Genomic DNA, 15,142 nt, shown 5'->3' with positions numbered 1-15,142 from the left:
GTCTTCGGGTTTTTCATGTTAATTATACCCCCGTCGGTAGGCACCATGGCCACGGGAACGTTGCCGATTCCACTGCGGAGAAAAAGCTCAAGCGGTAGCTCCTGGGGAGCCACCGAGGCTGACCACGGGAAAGCCCCGAGGCCAGGTGATGAGACAGACATGAAGCAAGGCTGAGTAACTCAAAAACACATAAGAATTCTTCAAACAGAAATAAAAAGAGTAACGTAAGATCAAGGTGAACAATGAAAATACCACCCGATACTTGACCCAAGCCCCCAAAGCAGGAGAAGCTATTACAGGGATCAAACGCAGGAACGTAGGAATCGAACAGAGCGAGCGCGAGCGTCCCGAGGATGTGGCCCGGTCTGTCCGCTCTCACGCTCTGCGTGCTCTCGTCTCTTCTTCGTTCGTGGCACGTGTCGTCATCTTCCATTACCATCATCACCAATCCTCTTCTTGTAGCCACAACACAATCATCATTCGAAGCAGGTCTTCTCGCCACCGCACGCCACTATCCACATCATCACAGTAATGTTGTTTGCCGTCGCTTGAGATACAGATTATTTTTTTGCATACCGCCTCATTACGTAATTGTTCTTAATTATTTTTCAACTGCTCAAATATTCTTATTAGGTGAGAAGTGTCCAGGACAAAATTGTAGAGCAAAATGAAAAACCCCCTATACAGCTTTCTTCTGCTCAATATGTGCTACGTAAAGTGTTTTTCTGAGCGTAAAAAAAAGCCCGCGAATACACGGAAAATTACCACGTCATTGGCCTCTCGAGGCACTTTTCTTGTATTTGCGGGCTTCTTTCACGCTCGGAAAAACTACTTTATGTAGTATGTATTGAGCAACAGAAAGCTGCATCGGCAGTTTTTTATGTTTCTCATTCTCATTGAAACAACTTTCTCATTCACACTTCTCATATAATTACAACATTGGAGAAGTTGATTATTTTATTAGGACCAATTACGTAATCAGGCGGAATGCAAAAAAAAAATCTGAGTATCTCCAAGCGACCGCAAACGTTATCTTGGTTCTGTCGAGCTACGTGACATTTGCATATTTTTAATCTTGGCGCATGATAGTTGGGACACCCTGCATAGACCGGAACACTTCTCGACCTTGCGCCCTCACTAATCAGCCAAAAGATAAGTGCTCTTCTGCGTCAACACTAAGCACTTAATGTCGTGGACTGTGCAAAGAGCCTTTTTCCAGCGCAGAGTAACAGCCTTGCGTGGCATAAGGACATCGCTTGCTTCTCCTGTTATCCGTGACATCAGCAGCTCAGGGCTAGTGGCTTCGGATGCGTCCGATGAAGCGTCATAGGAAAGCCGGAACTCAAGCAGCGGCGCACGCATCTTGAACCACGGAGACGGAACAACAGCTGGGGTTGACGTCGGAGCATTCGCTTGAGTACACGAGAAGGTTTTGCGAAGTCAGCCTTCGTCAGTCACCAGTCCGCCCCACATCGGAGAACCTCAAAAGCCACAGCGTTCTGCCAAGGCAAAATTTTATAAAGTGAACACTATGTTTATTTACTTATTTCTGTATTTAGTTATTTATCTATTACGAATACTGGCGTTTGTTGTAAAGCATTGTAGGGGAGCTGACTTACAGCCTCCTGTAAGAGGTCATTTTACTGAGTCGCGCACCCGTTCTGTTATTACAACTGTAAAGTTTTAGTTTTTGGTATTGTAGATAGTTATATTTATTTGTTGCTATATAGAAATTAGTGCTTGAATTTCTATTTCTTTTTATACGACTGTGTATTAATATATTGCACTATTTATAATTGACAAGTGTAAACACGAATTTCATGTGTCTTCCCAGCGATAATCTCTCATGAGAATGGCAGTATTCCTAAATAATTACTGTCATGTTGAAAAGTAGTATTACACGTAATAGAATGAAGAGTGAAATGAAAGTTCTACAGTCAAATGACACTAAGAACAAACACTCATAAATCTAAACATTAGTTGCTGCGAGTTGAGTGTTAAGAAACGACAAATTGTATACAACTGACACATGACAAGCAGTTACGATCATCAGAAAACATCCTCAACGACATATACCCAATCCTGGGTGTAACACACATCTTTCGATAGCTTAGAACAATCTTCGATTGTAATGGGAACACAATACTATAAAAAAACTTAACGCGACACTAGCACTGGCACGGCCTTGTTATATTTTATCATGATCTTTTCCAAGCGAAACATACGTGCAATCTTACTCCATGGACTCATACTCCAAGAGCTCACTTACTTCCGTTTCTGACAATTCGGCTTCCACTGTGGTCACCTGCTTGCTGTGTTGTCCTGTAATAATCTACCATGACGTCACGTTGGATCGCTTTGGTCAGAACCTCTACGAGCATGATCGAGTAGCGGAGCTCCGGACGTCTGAGCGCCTTCACGTAAAGAGGCAACATTGTAAAAATTTCCGTAAAGAGGCAACATTTTTACAAAACCTGACTGACCAGAGCGTTCGGAGGTGCGTGAAGTAGCTGTGCTTGATGATCCTATTTTTTTTCTAAAGCGATTTCTCAGAAGAGTGTTGCCATCTTTGTGGGAACCATCCGTGGCCTGAATGCCGGCGATGGTTTTCTCTGCCTGTCCAGTCAGAAGTGTATTTTAAACAATGAAAACGTGCAGTGTTCGTCAGACCTTCCTTAAGCATGCCGTCCACGATCATCATGTCCCATAAGAGCTACCACTGGGATGGGTTTCCGCTCAAGTGAAGCATTTCGAGCGTTGAATGCGAGGCCGATGAGACCGTGTCTAATGGTAACCTCGAGGGCATGGCGTCCTGCAGCTGTACCTTCATCCGCGAAATCGTTAAGTGAAGTACTTTGCCTCCCTGTCGTTGACACCCGAAGCTGCCCCATGTCGTGACACAGTAAAGCCAAAGTAGCTGCAGCGTTACCTTTCCGCGGTCCGGGTCGTTAAGGTCGCAGGGTTACGGGTTTGTCGTTACCATAAAAGTTAGCATAGAGAAATCTTTGACGGGACAGTGTGCAGAAAACTCGTTTACTCTTCAATGCACTAATCATTCGCGTCCAACTTGAAGATCGTCAAGAAGGGCGCGACTAATCAGCACTCTGAGGAATAAACGAATAAACTTGCGCTGTAGTGCTGGCATCTGGAACGTTCGACCGTTTCTGATGCCAGCACAGTGCAAGCGTCTCCCTCGTGTCGCAACTTCGTCTTCTTTTACGGGCGGATACCTTTTTAACCTATATTCAGATGATTTTAGGTAGACGTCGTTATCATTGCTAGTTATTGTGTGATCAAAGTAGAATTTGCAGCCTCGAAAATTTGTAAACACAATGACTTTCATCCAAGATTTTCCGGACGTATAAGCTTCTAATGTTAAATTTTTAGCTCCCTGTTAAAAATGTCGAGGCATGCTTTTGTACCCTTTCTAATGTATCGAAGACAGCTTTCTGAATTTGTGTCCCATGGCGCGCACGGATATTCAATTACTGGTCTAATATTTCTAAAGAAGCCTTTTTTTATTTGCTTAACGGATTATTTAAAATTTCACTGCAACACTTACAGGAGAGGATGCCTTGTTTGAAATTCTGGTCACATGTGTAGTCCTATATAACGTAGCGTTCACTACACAGCCAAATTATTTTGCTTCATTGGTAATCAGCGCTATTTCTCCTCGTAGTAATTAATATCAATGTAGCTTCTATTTTTGTGCGTGAGTAGGATATATTATTGGATTTTTGTAAAATTACCCGTTATCCCCTGCAGATACAGTATTGTTAAGACCGGATCATAACGCTCTTGCGCCAGTGAAGTTTGTAACCGAGCAATAGAATAATTTTCTGCACAGACCATGACTGTTGGCTGGATACTCTTCGAGAAGTCAAGAAACGCAGTAAATGTTACTGGCCCTAGCAGAGAACCTTGTAGTGAGCCGGACAGAACGCTGACAGGCGATTATGATAAGCCAGTTATCACAACCCGCTGCTCACGCACCAGCGGTAACTTTTTACCCAGTCAATAAACGTGCCATACGCAGACAGGGTAAGCAACAGGGTCAAGCACTTTTTTTTGTTCAATAGTATTGCGCAAAATGTACACGGATTCGTTAGCCCATTTTCATGTTGTTAATAAATAGTGTTAATTGCGTCGCACGTGATGGGCTGCAGCAAAAAGCACGCCCATTAAGAGGAAAAAAATATCTGCTTCTGGACGAATCACTACTAAGGTGCTTGTAGAATTCCTTCCTGACGTACAAGCATAAATGAGACTGTTGCAGTTAGTGCACTATTGCCTTTCCCCTGTGTCTTAGTATTTGAGTGTCAATTTTTTTCTGGCTCTTTTTTCATCTCCTCATCTAATAGGCATGAAGAACAATGCTGTCGTTTGGCTAACTTCTCCAGTTATCTGCTTATCTCTAAGAGATAAAGATTGTCCCAATATTTGAGCGTACTTGACGGGACTACGTAGAGATAAGACACCTAAGAGCGAAAGCACAGCAGACGATGTCCAATCAAAGTAGGTCAGGACCTTTATCGTAACGGAATACGACTGCAGAGTGCATTGTATCAGAAGCAGCTCCTGAGGTAAAGTGCCAAATGGAAAGTGCTGCTTCGCACCGCGAAATGAGAGAATATTTACATAACTTTGGGTGTACGCGCAGCGGCGAGTACTGCTGGCTTTCTGCGATAGACAGGCTATTCTCTTATGGACTTTGCGTTCCTTGACTCGGCCTTGATTTATAGGCCTAGCTCTCCCTACTGATCCTTATAGAAACAGCGCTGCAAATAGTCCTCCTCGCGTCCACTCATTTCTGGCACCACGACAGAAGCGTCGTTGTACAGGTTTATGTCCACGGGCGCAAGAATTTTGCTAGGCTCACTTCTTTTCTGTCTTTCTGGTATCAAAGCTCTTCTTTGACCAATCTCCGTGTCTATGCTCGCAGACCTGAGCCACTTGCAGCCGACATTGAAGAGCACCTGGACGCAGCACTCTTCTACCATGAAGGCTAGAATCCAGGATGGAATAGTCTATTCACCTTATCCAAGCGCTGACGTTCCCCGATGCTCCTTCTTCGAGGCTGCAGAGAAGGCGCTTCTTCTCAATCCCGACAAGACGGCACTGGTGAGTTTCATTTGCTCACAAATCCTTGTCAACCATATTGATTCCGTATGCCTCCTTCGCCCTGTATCCATGTTCTTGTATGATCCTGTAGGATCCTCTATGAAGACCTGTATGTTCCTGCATAGACCCATATGCTCAGATAGGATCATGGACTGTGCATACTAGACTAACACTACTGTAATCGTTTCAATTGAGGCACAAGAGGCACCCACGCTTTGTCATCAATATAAGCATCTGAGGCTGTCTTAGTGAAACAAAGTAGTGCTCAATTTCAAAATTTCCCGATGACGTAATAAGAACTTTAATAAAATTATTCGGAACACTTCATGCTGCACTAAGAATTGTTATATGCCACAGCTGCGCTTCCTGTGTTGGGCTGCTAAGCACGAGGTCGTGGGATCGAATGCCGGCCGCGGTGGCCGCATTTCGATGGGGGCGAAATGTGAAAATACACGTTTACTTAGATTTAGGTGCACGTTAATGAACCCCAGGTGGTTCAAATTATTCCGGAGTCTCCCACTACGGCGTGCCTCATAATCAGATCGTGGTCTTGGCATGTAAAACCCCATAATTTAATAATTACCAGCTGGGCTTCCAGAAAATAAGGTGTATTTTGCTAAATGCATGTGTACGAGTTTAAAATTATAAATCAGCGCAAGAATTTGCAGTTACGGAGACACCTCAGAACCCACACTGTTGATATAGACACTCATTCCTCCCGACTCATTATTCCAAGAAAAAAAATGGTTGTGCACAGCAAATGGTTATTGACGTCAGGTAGGTTTGTTGAACAATGAGAAAACACTAATGGTAATTCAGGTAATTCAGCAGCGGTAACTAAGTGGCTGTGGAGTTGTGCTGCTGACCACGAGGTTGTTTTTGTTCTACTGTACAGTAATGTGGCGGCGCATTAGATAACGCCGGTTTGTCAAAATAAATCCAGAGTAAAGCCCTGGAGGAACATACTAGCTCCGGCGGCAACGCATAGGGACAAATCTTTCGATGCTGTTTCCTACATGAACGCAGTTCCGTAAACAGCAAGGGTTTACAAACCTAACTGTATCGCATCGGTTCATCACTACTGCCTCCATCATGACCCACGGAAACATTGGAACGCTATTTACAACAATTTTACAACTGTACAGCGGAATTATAGTGTTGATATGGTAAAAAAAATATATTCCTTTATAAGCCAAAGTCCACCCGAACTGTTCTCGATGTCGTAAGTAGTTAGAATAACTTGAAAATATGCTTTGGCTACTATTTGTTGCCGCATGTCTATAAAGAAATGTGCTTGCCATGAACTGCATGGTCTGCGTAAACGGCCGAAATTAAAAGTCAATAACCTGACGTGACGGAAGAGCTCAAGTTTAAAGGCGACACCTGAAGCAGGATAATGGAGGGCTAGGGAAACTAATTCATTATAGTGTCTGTGATAGTCGCAATTCTGTTTTGAGACGTTACCCTCCATGACTGATTTAACCACTCACATGCTGTTCGAGCCTGCTAAAGTATTTTTTATATTTTACGCAGCGGTTTTCACATGCAAAAAACAATGACTTCCCTTTTATTGCAGTCGTTGCTTATGATTCACTCCCTCAGGCCCTCTTCAATAGCCTGCACGGATTACTTGTAGTGGAATTGCATAAATGTACACTAATTTAACCTTGTCATAGATGTCATATTCAATAACCTGCAGCTAAAACATTATTGAGCTTTTGCAGAAGCAATTGTACGCGTCTTGTAATAATTACTGCATTGAATGGCACATATGTACAAACGATCGCCGCCTAGGTATTGTTTAAATCACCATATTAGAAACTAAAGAACACAAGCGCAGAATACACTAATAACTGCAATGAACAGAACCCAGAACGAATAGCGATATTGCTATTGGTATGGCTTTTGAAGCGAAAGCTTCATTACGCTACCTCGGGCAGCCGTCGGCAACTCAACAGTTTTCACCTTGAGAGCTAGAGGTCAAACCACAAGAGACCATTAAGGCCCATTTATAGTCCGACGTTATCGGCACGCGGGCGAGCGTCATCAGACGCCGGGCGCGTCGGAGCGCATTTGCCGCTCGTCCGGTTACGCTGACGGCGCCAGGAGGAGGAGGAAAAAAAAACTTTACTCTGACAGGGCATTTGGGACCTCCCAGGTCCCCCGGGTTCCCGCGCGACCCCACCGCACTCAAACGTTCATGTTTAACATGTACACGGCGCCAGTACGTCCAACCATCGGTTGAACTAAAGCCGATGTTGTCCTCGCCAACATGACCTAACGTGTGCGCGTTCCCGCTACGTCGGACTATATTTAGGCCTTTACAGGTGCCCTGAAATCAGACATTGCTGCTGTTGCCCGAGTAGAGTTGGTCCCGGCTGCGAGTTGCAACCAAGCCTCATTACTGATCACCGCAGTGTCCTCATAGTATTAAAAAGTGATGAATCAACACTGAATTCATTGCAAACATATCTGTACATCATTGCGAAACCACACCTCTGCCACAGCTCGACAATGGGCCTAGCCAGGACAGTGAAGCTTTCGCTATCAACCAGGGTTAACCAAAGCTCCACCACACCAATTTTTATGGGTAAAGTTATTAGAAATATAGGAAGTTTACAGCAGAAATTCATTATTCAGTATCTAAACTTGTATGCTCATGCAACAATGTTCAGTGCGTTCGTGTTTGATAATTTTAAAGAAGAATTGCAGAAATATGACGTATAGAAATATGTCAGTGATAGAACTGTTCGTAACGATATGAACACCGTATCAAACTTCCAGGAATTTGTTCAGGGCATTCCTTACTCCTCTATTCGCACAGGTGGTTTGTTTGTACCTAAAACTCCTGCTTATTTAATTACCACAGGTTGACGAATCGCAGAGCCTGACCCGTCGAGAATTCTTGATGAGGCTGCGCCAGTACTGCGCTGGTTTTCAAAAGCACGGCGTCCGACCGGGTGACCGAGTCTGCGTTCACGTAGGAAACAGCGTGGAAAGCTTCGTCGCCATGTGGGGCTGCGTTGCCGCTGGGGCAAGTGTTGTCCTCGCGAAGCCTTCGCTTACGGAACGTGAGTTACAACTGCTTATTTTTTATTTATAATGTCTACGTTCACTCAACAAGGAATTTAGGCTCTATGGGGATTTCAAATTACGACACTCATCTTAGGTGTGTGAACGTAAATTTTATTCGTGGCTTGATGGTACTAATTACCCTTGAACTCCACGCAACGCTATTCAATGGTAAAATTTCCCTTTTGTAGGAGATGGTGGCCGACGGGCGGGCATAGGCGGGAAAAAGAATAGTATAGAACACGAAAGTGAAACGTGTCTTCACAGAAGTAGTGTAATGTTTATTGCACATTGATATTAAATGTCTATTGGTGTTTTGTGGCTAAAGCGCCCTTAGGCGTTGATGCACCCACGCTGACGCCTGGTGGCACGTCTCCTCCATCACGACTACCAACGTCGATGACCATGAGCAACCGTCGTGCATATGGAAGCTGCACTACGCTGCACACGCTAGCACAACGCGAAAGACGAAGCACGTAACTGACACACTAATACAACGCGCAAGACAAAGCACGTAACTGAATCGTCACCGAGTCAAATCAGCGCGTACAGCGCGTCGTAATTGCAGCCTCCGCGATCAACTTCAGAAACATTTTCAGAGCTAATTGCGGAGGCCACGCTCCGCTGTGCTGAGTACGGTGAACGCCACCTAGTAGTGCTTCTGCGAGAACGCGTTGGTAGTGCTTCTTGATGCCAGCGTCCCTTCGAATGCTGGCATCGAGGCGTCGTAGTGCTGAGACCACCGAAGCGTTCACTGTCGGTGCGCGTTAGTGTCATAATGCAGTACTTCTCTTTTCTGCTCGTAGGCGGCGGCACCGCCCCGAGCAAGAGCGCGGGTACACGGAGGAGTGTTAGATATATAAGGCGCGTCTGTGTAGCTCTCTGCAATAAACGATGAGCTTGCTTTAGAGCTCGGGCTTGATTCTGTGACATTTATCTTGATGTCAAAACCGGGGAACGAGCCAGCGACCTTTAAGAATCCTTGGATCAAGGGTCTTTGCATTACACGACCCTCGGTAATTCCATCGTTCTGTGGCAAACGCATTATCGAAGCGACCTTCAACCACTGGGCCATCAACCGCAGCAGAGCTTCTCAAGGTAGAGCACTAGTTGCAAAATATACAAGACATGTTGTCTGAAGTACAAGCGCTGCGCGCCGGCCAATGGCAGCCGTCGAGGACTCCCGTTCTTCTCCCATGTCTTTTCCTGAACGCAAGTGGCTCACTTCGCGTGGGCGGTCCTCTAAAGCAGCTCGCAGCTTCCTTGGAGATAAGGCAGCGTATTCTTTTACTATAGCTGCCCATGTGCCCCACTGTTATTGTTTTAGACGCACATGAGCGGCCACTCCATGGTGAAGTCGAAGCCAGGTTTTGTAAGCTCGGAGAGAGAATTTAATTGCATTATAAAAAGATGGCAGACCGTTAAAACGGTTCTAAGCAGTCATTCATTTTACAATACTAAAACACCGCAGTTTGCCTCATTTGTACGAGGCAGGATCAGCAAAGCAAGTCCGTTTTCAGGGGTTGTAACACTGCAGGCTCCTCGACAAATCAGAAAAAAGGCGTACAGTGCTTAGCGAGTGAAACACACTAATCCGACCATGTGGCAGCCGACAGGTTTCGCGCCACCGTTGAGTGCTCGGTGATCGCTGGTAGAGCACTGCACGGGCTCGGGCTTACCCGAAAACCACGGGCCGGGCCGTGCTTCTTGACCAGGCCCGGGCCGGGCTCGGGTATTTTGAGGCGGGCCCGGGCCAGGCTCGTACTTTCTGGTGGTGTGCATGTAAAGTGCAGCGAGTTATCCTCGCGCGTCTCGACTCTGAAAAACCTGCTGCCCCGGCGCAGCTGGAAGCCAGCAGTGCTATTCCTGTATACTTCCCTTTTCTTCTTCCGTCGCATCTTGCGGTGTTTGAACAGAATGTAAAAGTCCAGAAATACAGAAGTCGCCTCAAACCAAAGGATGCCATTGTATTTCTTACCTAAATCAATGTAATTATTGCTTTCGGCGCGGTGCAAGCGCGTTCGCGACTTGCTGATTCTTTAAAGGCGATTTGGTAAAACGATGACGGGTAAGATAACTCGTCACGCAGCTGAAATATGGCACTGCGTCTATCCATGATCGCACGCATGTTCTCAATCAGCCGCCATATGCAGCGCATTACGTTGCATCATAGAGGAATGAGAAGCTTTCTTTCTACATTTACTCCATCAATGCGCTGCGCACATGACCGGTCGTGGTTGCGCTTCGGCTAGAGTGCACTAGAATACGGTTGAGTGGGACGAGCGGCTGGGGCGGCGCATGCTTTGCAGTGAGGCGCCCGACGTGGAAAAATACTGTGGCGGCGCTGCGATAGAAGTGGACTGGGCCGCATCAAGGTCGCGCCGTTGGAAACTGCTGGCGATACTGCTCGGCTAGGTCATTAGTACTACTTCGCGCGCTGGTGTTTGCGTTCAGACCGCTCAAATGGTTTTCATAATTGCATATGACATGTATTTGCCTTAAGAATCAATTTCTTTCATTCTCTTCTTTTTTTTTTTTGCCGCTCGGTGATATTTTTCGGTTTCGGGCCGGTTTCGAGCCGGGCTCGGGCCTAAGGTAAAGGGCTGGCGGGCCGGGCCGGGCGGGTAACGTAAATTATTTCCGGGCCCAGGCCGGGCCCGGTATCGCCGTTAAATGTTTGGTCGGGATCGGGCGGGCAGCCCAACGTAAAAACGGGCCCGGGCCGGGCCCGGGCTGAAAAAATCGGTCCGTGCAGTGCTCTAATCGCTAGGGCCTCAAATGCTTAGTTTCTGACAATAATTACTAGAACGAACTATGGCACTAGTGTCTAGCAGACCTGAAAGCCGGGTAGTTCACCCAGCGTGGAAATGATGCGTAGTGCGTATATTTGCTTAAACTTCGTCCTTCTACTCCAAACGGCTTCATGACTTTGTAAATTCAGCCTTTTCAACAAAGTACTATGTTTCAAATACTCAAATACACGTTATTGAAATTTCCCGACGGCTGTAATCGAACACATGACCTCTAGCACAGCAGCCCTATATTGCAACCATTAGGCCACGGACGCATGCTTCGTCAGGCTCCTTAAGACGCCCTTAGGAATTTCTCGCGGGCAGACGAGCGCGTGAAAACGCTTGGCTCGCTTCGATTACGCCATCTCTACAGGCTGAACCGCTACAATTGTTAGCAATTATGCGTGTGTCAGTCTCCCGCGCTGGGAAACGTAAAGATTGCTCTGAAATTTGAGAATCAAGGCCGATGAAGCGTGATAAAAGAAGCCACAGGAACGTCTAAATCCACAAGCACGAAGATCGGACAAATCCATGCAATTCCCATCATTCCCATTGTGGCTTAACGGTTGCAGTGCCAGAATTGATCCTGGTAATGATCATAGAAACCTCTGCGGCCAAATGACGTCACCATGAGTCACAAAGGCTCTTGCTTTCATCGTATACCAAAATGCAACAGATCGGTGTCCCCAGAGCACACGAGTCGTACAAAAAGCGCCGGCAGCCATGCGCTACGAGTAACGCGTTTGCGTGACTGAGCACTGTACATACTGTTCTTCCCATGAACCATCGCTCGGGCCATCTATGTAGAACTGACGACCAATGTGGGCTCCCGTTGATCCGTCTCGCGGCGTGGAAGATCTGGCACCTTATACAGGGATAACGCGCTGCCATTCCACAGCTGTGCACGAGTATTTAGGACCATTCTGCCGGCTTTCGAAAATATATGGCGCCGATTTCAATATCCTGTTGATTTTGGTTGCACGTTGTTCAACGGTGGGGAGGCTGGTGGGAGCGGCACATTATTTTAAGAAATCGCATTAAGACGTTCTATTGGGCCCAGCAATCTCAACTCGGAGGCCGTCTCTGCCGCTCTCTGCGAAGTTCAAGCTGTACTAAAGGCAAATTAAGGAGCATTCGACTAGCGAATACGCGTGACTGACTCTTACATGTATTCCTCTGCGAGCAGAAATCTGAAAGTTTAAAAGCTAGGTGGCAGCTTCCTGATGAAACATTTTTTGTAAAGTTATACATAAAGCGTTCTCAGCTTTTCACGCTTTCACACATTTATAACCTTCATACCGCAAGCTATGTGTAAATCACCAGTTATTATTACCGGTCCACATAAGCCCGTTTAAGGAATGCTAATACACTATTAATTTGTAAAAACATCAATAATCAGTTTTTGATATAGGGCAATGTTATTTGCAAACGTTTGCTAATGCAACAAAAACGCTTGAAGCTACGGTGGCTGTCACAATTCGTTGAAACAATGCATTGGAGCAATTCCATAACTATGGATCCACCAGCCAGCTTTGCTGAATCTTGTTCCAACATTTTTCCTTTACCTGCACTATGATCACCAGGCAGCTGTGTGAGGCCGCTCTTGTGAGCATGAGGGAATGTCCGTTTTAAGCGAATCTTTATAGGCTCACAAGTGTCGGCGGCGGTGGTGGGGGTGGCGGCAGCGGTGTCACGCTGAAAAGTGGGCCGATCCTGGCGATAGTGCAGAAAGGGTCCAAGCTCAATGGCACATAGCAGGGACACAAAGGAAAGAGAGAGAAAAAAAGACCGAGAGAAAGTGTGAGTGAGAAAGAGAGGGAGAAATATAGAAAATCACCACGAAGGTCAGACAAAGAGAGAAGGAAAGAGAGAGGAAGAGAGAGGAAGAAAGAAAATCAATATGAAGGTCAGAGAGACAGGAATAGATATAGAAAGTGAGAAAGAAATAGAGAGAAAGGAAGAGAGACAAAGATAGAAAAAAAGAAAATCGCCACGAAGATCAGGTACACGCACGACAGGCTTCACTTACCTCCATTTTCTCGACAGGGCAAGGGCTAGAGATTTTTTGCAACAGTCCTTGTAACCAAAAGTACACAAGCGCGACCACAGCTGACTGCACGCACGACGGTCGGATTTTGAAATTATCCATAGATCGTGTATTTGAAATATCAAGCATGTCTGAGTAACTTGAATTCAATTGGCTACTCGCAAATTATTATGGCGAGTGTTGGTGCTCTGTACCACAAAAAGATTAGCTTGCGAAGAAAATGAATTTCCTACATTTCCTAGGACCGCTGATTTTTTCCACATTATGAAATGTTGCGCACGATTTTGTAAAACTGACAAGTGCCAACAACACTTCAAGAAGAGAACTTGCTTAACGTATCAGGAAGATAATATTTCTAATTTTGGCTAAGCGCTCAGGTGCTTTAAAAGCTCCGCATTGTGGTAGGTTTGGAACGTGAACCATGTGCTTGCGTGCATGCCTTAACCCATAAAACAGGCGAAAAGTGGGTTCGTCTACACGACAAATTAAGTGATGCAGCCTTCTTTTTTTCTTTTTATCGTGCTATCCTGTTGTATAACGAAATATATCTGTAATATTGTGTACATACAGCGTTCGGGATAGTGTTCTTAGGGGGGAAACAGAAATTGCCAGCACGATGTTGACTTTGGACATCCGCTATTGCGAAGAATTTTCCGACATATGTGTGGCTGCTCTGCAGGTGAACTGCGCTACCAGATAACAGACAGCGACAGCACACACATCCTCGTGGAACCAGAACTCGCCGAAAAGGCTGCCAGGGCAGTTGGCGGCCTGAGTCTCAAAGTAAGCCGTATTTTTCTCCGCTGCGTTGCTGCCTTGATATGCTTATGTCTCCCTATGCCATTCCGAGCGAAATAAGGCCACGTTTTGTGCAAGGATATATATTTGGTCTAGAGCGGCCCTATATGTTGTTATACGCCTCAACTACAATGTCCTGCGGGCGAGTATAAGGATATATTATCAAAGAAAGACACTCGTGGGAGACATTTTAACAGCGAAGCTGTTTAAGCCAGTCGTAATTTGTGGTTCATATCAAGAAACTATCTATAAATAAAATAAAATAAACTTGCTTTCCAAGGCGGGATTCGAGCCTGCGTGCCCACGATTCTAATGCGAGCGTCGTAACCGCTAGGCTGTACAGCCACGCTTGAGGAATATGCATTTATGCGAACGATACGATTGCGTTCGAGTGTCATCGTCTTCGTTCACAGCTGGCGCGTTCGCATGCTCGTACTTTGCGACGTTAAGAAGAGGCTTTGCGCGGTTTGCTCGGGAGAGAGATAAAGAAAATGAGAGTGTGAGAGAGAGACACGCATTCACGGAGCGGGTCTGCTAGAACGCATTGTCAGCATTGCAATGCGGCGGAACTCGGTGTCGGCATTGCACTTCGATGTTGGTGTTGCAAGCTGCGCTATGTAACGCGATGTGAGGGCCGTAAGTTTGAGACGCGCGAATATATATATATATATATATATATATATATATATATATATATATGGGATTTTAAGTGCCAAAACCACGATCTGATTATGAGGCACGCCGTAGTGGGGGACTCAGGAAATTTGGACCACCTGGGGTTCTTTAACGTGCACCTAAATCTAAGTACACGGGTGTTTTCGCATTTCGCCCCCATCTAAATGCGGCCGCCGTGGCCGGGATTCGATCCCGCGACCTTGTGCTTAGTAGCCTAACACCATAGCCACTGAGCAACCACGGCGGGTAAAGAAATTACCATCATCATGAGTAATAAGATGAAAAGTTCGCGCGCACTTCCGGAAAATGCTGGGCTACGATCGCCCAGCTTCGCTGTTTCAACCGTTGCGCGGCCGAATGCAATGTTAACCGTTTTTTTTACTGCATTGAACCCTTATGATAAACATGACATATTGACCAGCAAAGTATAGCTTGTTTCATGTACAAACGCAATTCCTATTACGAAGAGAAAGCTACATGAAATGCATGAGGGAAGGTCGAGAGTTTTTATCAAGAGCGGCGCGTATTTTCTGGTTGATTTTTGGCTCATTCGAACTACCGAAGAAACGCGCGCCCTAGATATTTGGAGCACGAAAGGCCTAAACACTCAATCAACTCTACAATGTACAACTGCGGT

General features: G+C 45.8%; 1 protein-coding gene across 2 annotated transcripts; it reads left to right on the top strand.

The window, feature by feature from the left end:
- Positions 1-1,218: 1,218 nt before the first annotated feature.
- On the top strand, positions 1,219-13,905 carry LOC119440231 (uncharacterized). 2 transcript variants are annotated; one of them, XM_037705159.2, is made up of 4 exons: positions 1,219-1,522; positions 4,943-5,121; positions 7,991-8,192; positions 13,712-13,905. In XM_037705159.2, the coding sequence occupies exons 2-4, from the start codon at positions 4,999-5,001 to the stop codon at positions 13,888-13,890; spliced, it is 504 nt and encodes a 167-aa protein (XP_037561087.2). In that variant the 5' UTR covers positions 1,219-1,522; positions 4,943-4,998; the 3' UTR covers positions 13,891-13,905. The 2 variants fall into 2 exon arrangements, with proteins under 2 accessions (XP_037561087.2, XP_049519058.1); XM_049663101.1 differs by lacking the exon at positions 1,219-1,522 and adding an exon at positions 4,513-4,583.
- Positions 13,906-15,142: the final 1,237 nt, after the last annotated feature.

This window comes from Dermacentor silvarum, chromosome 2 (assembly GCF_013339745.2).
Source record: "Dermacentor silvarum isolate Dsil-2018 chromosome 2, BIME_Dsil_1.4, whole genome shotgun sequence".
NCBI lineage: Eukaryota > Metazoa > Arthropoda > Arachnida > Ixodida > Ixodidae > Dermacentor > Dermacentor silvarum.
This window is presented reverse-complemented; position numbering and strand designations above follow the sequence as displayed.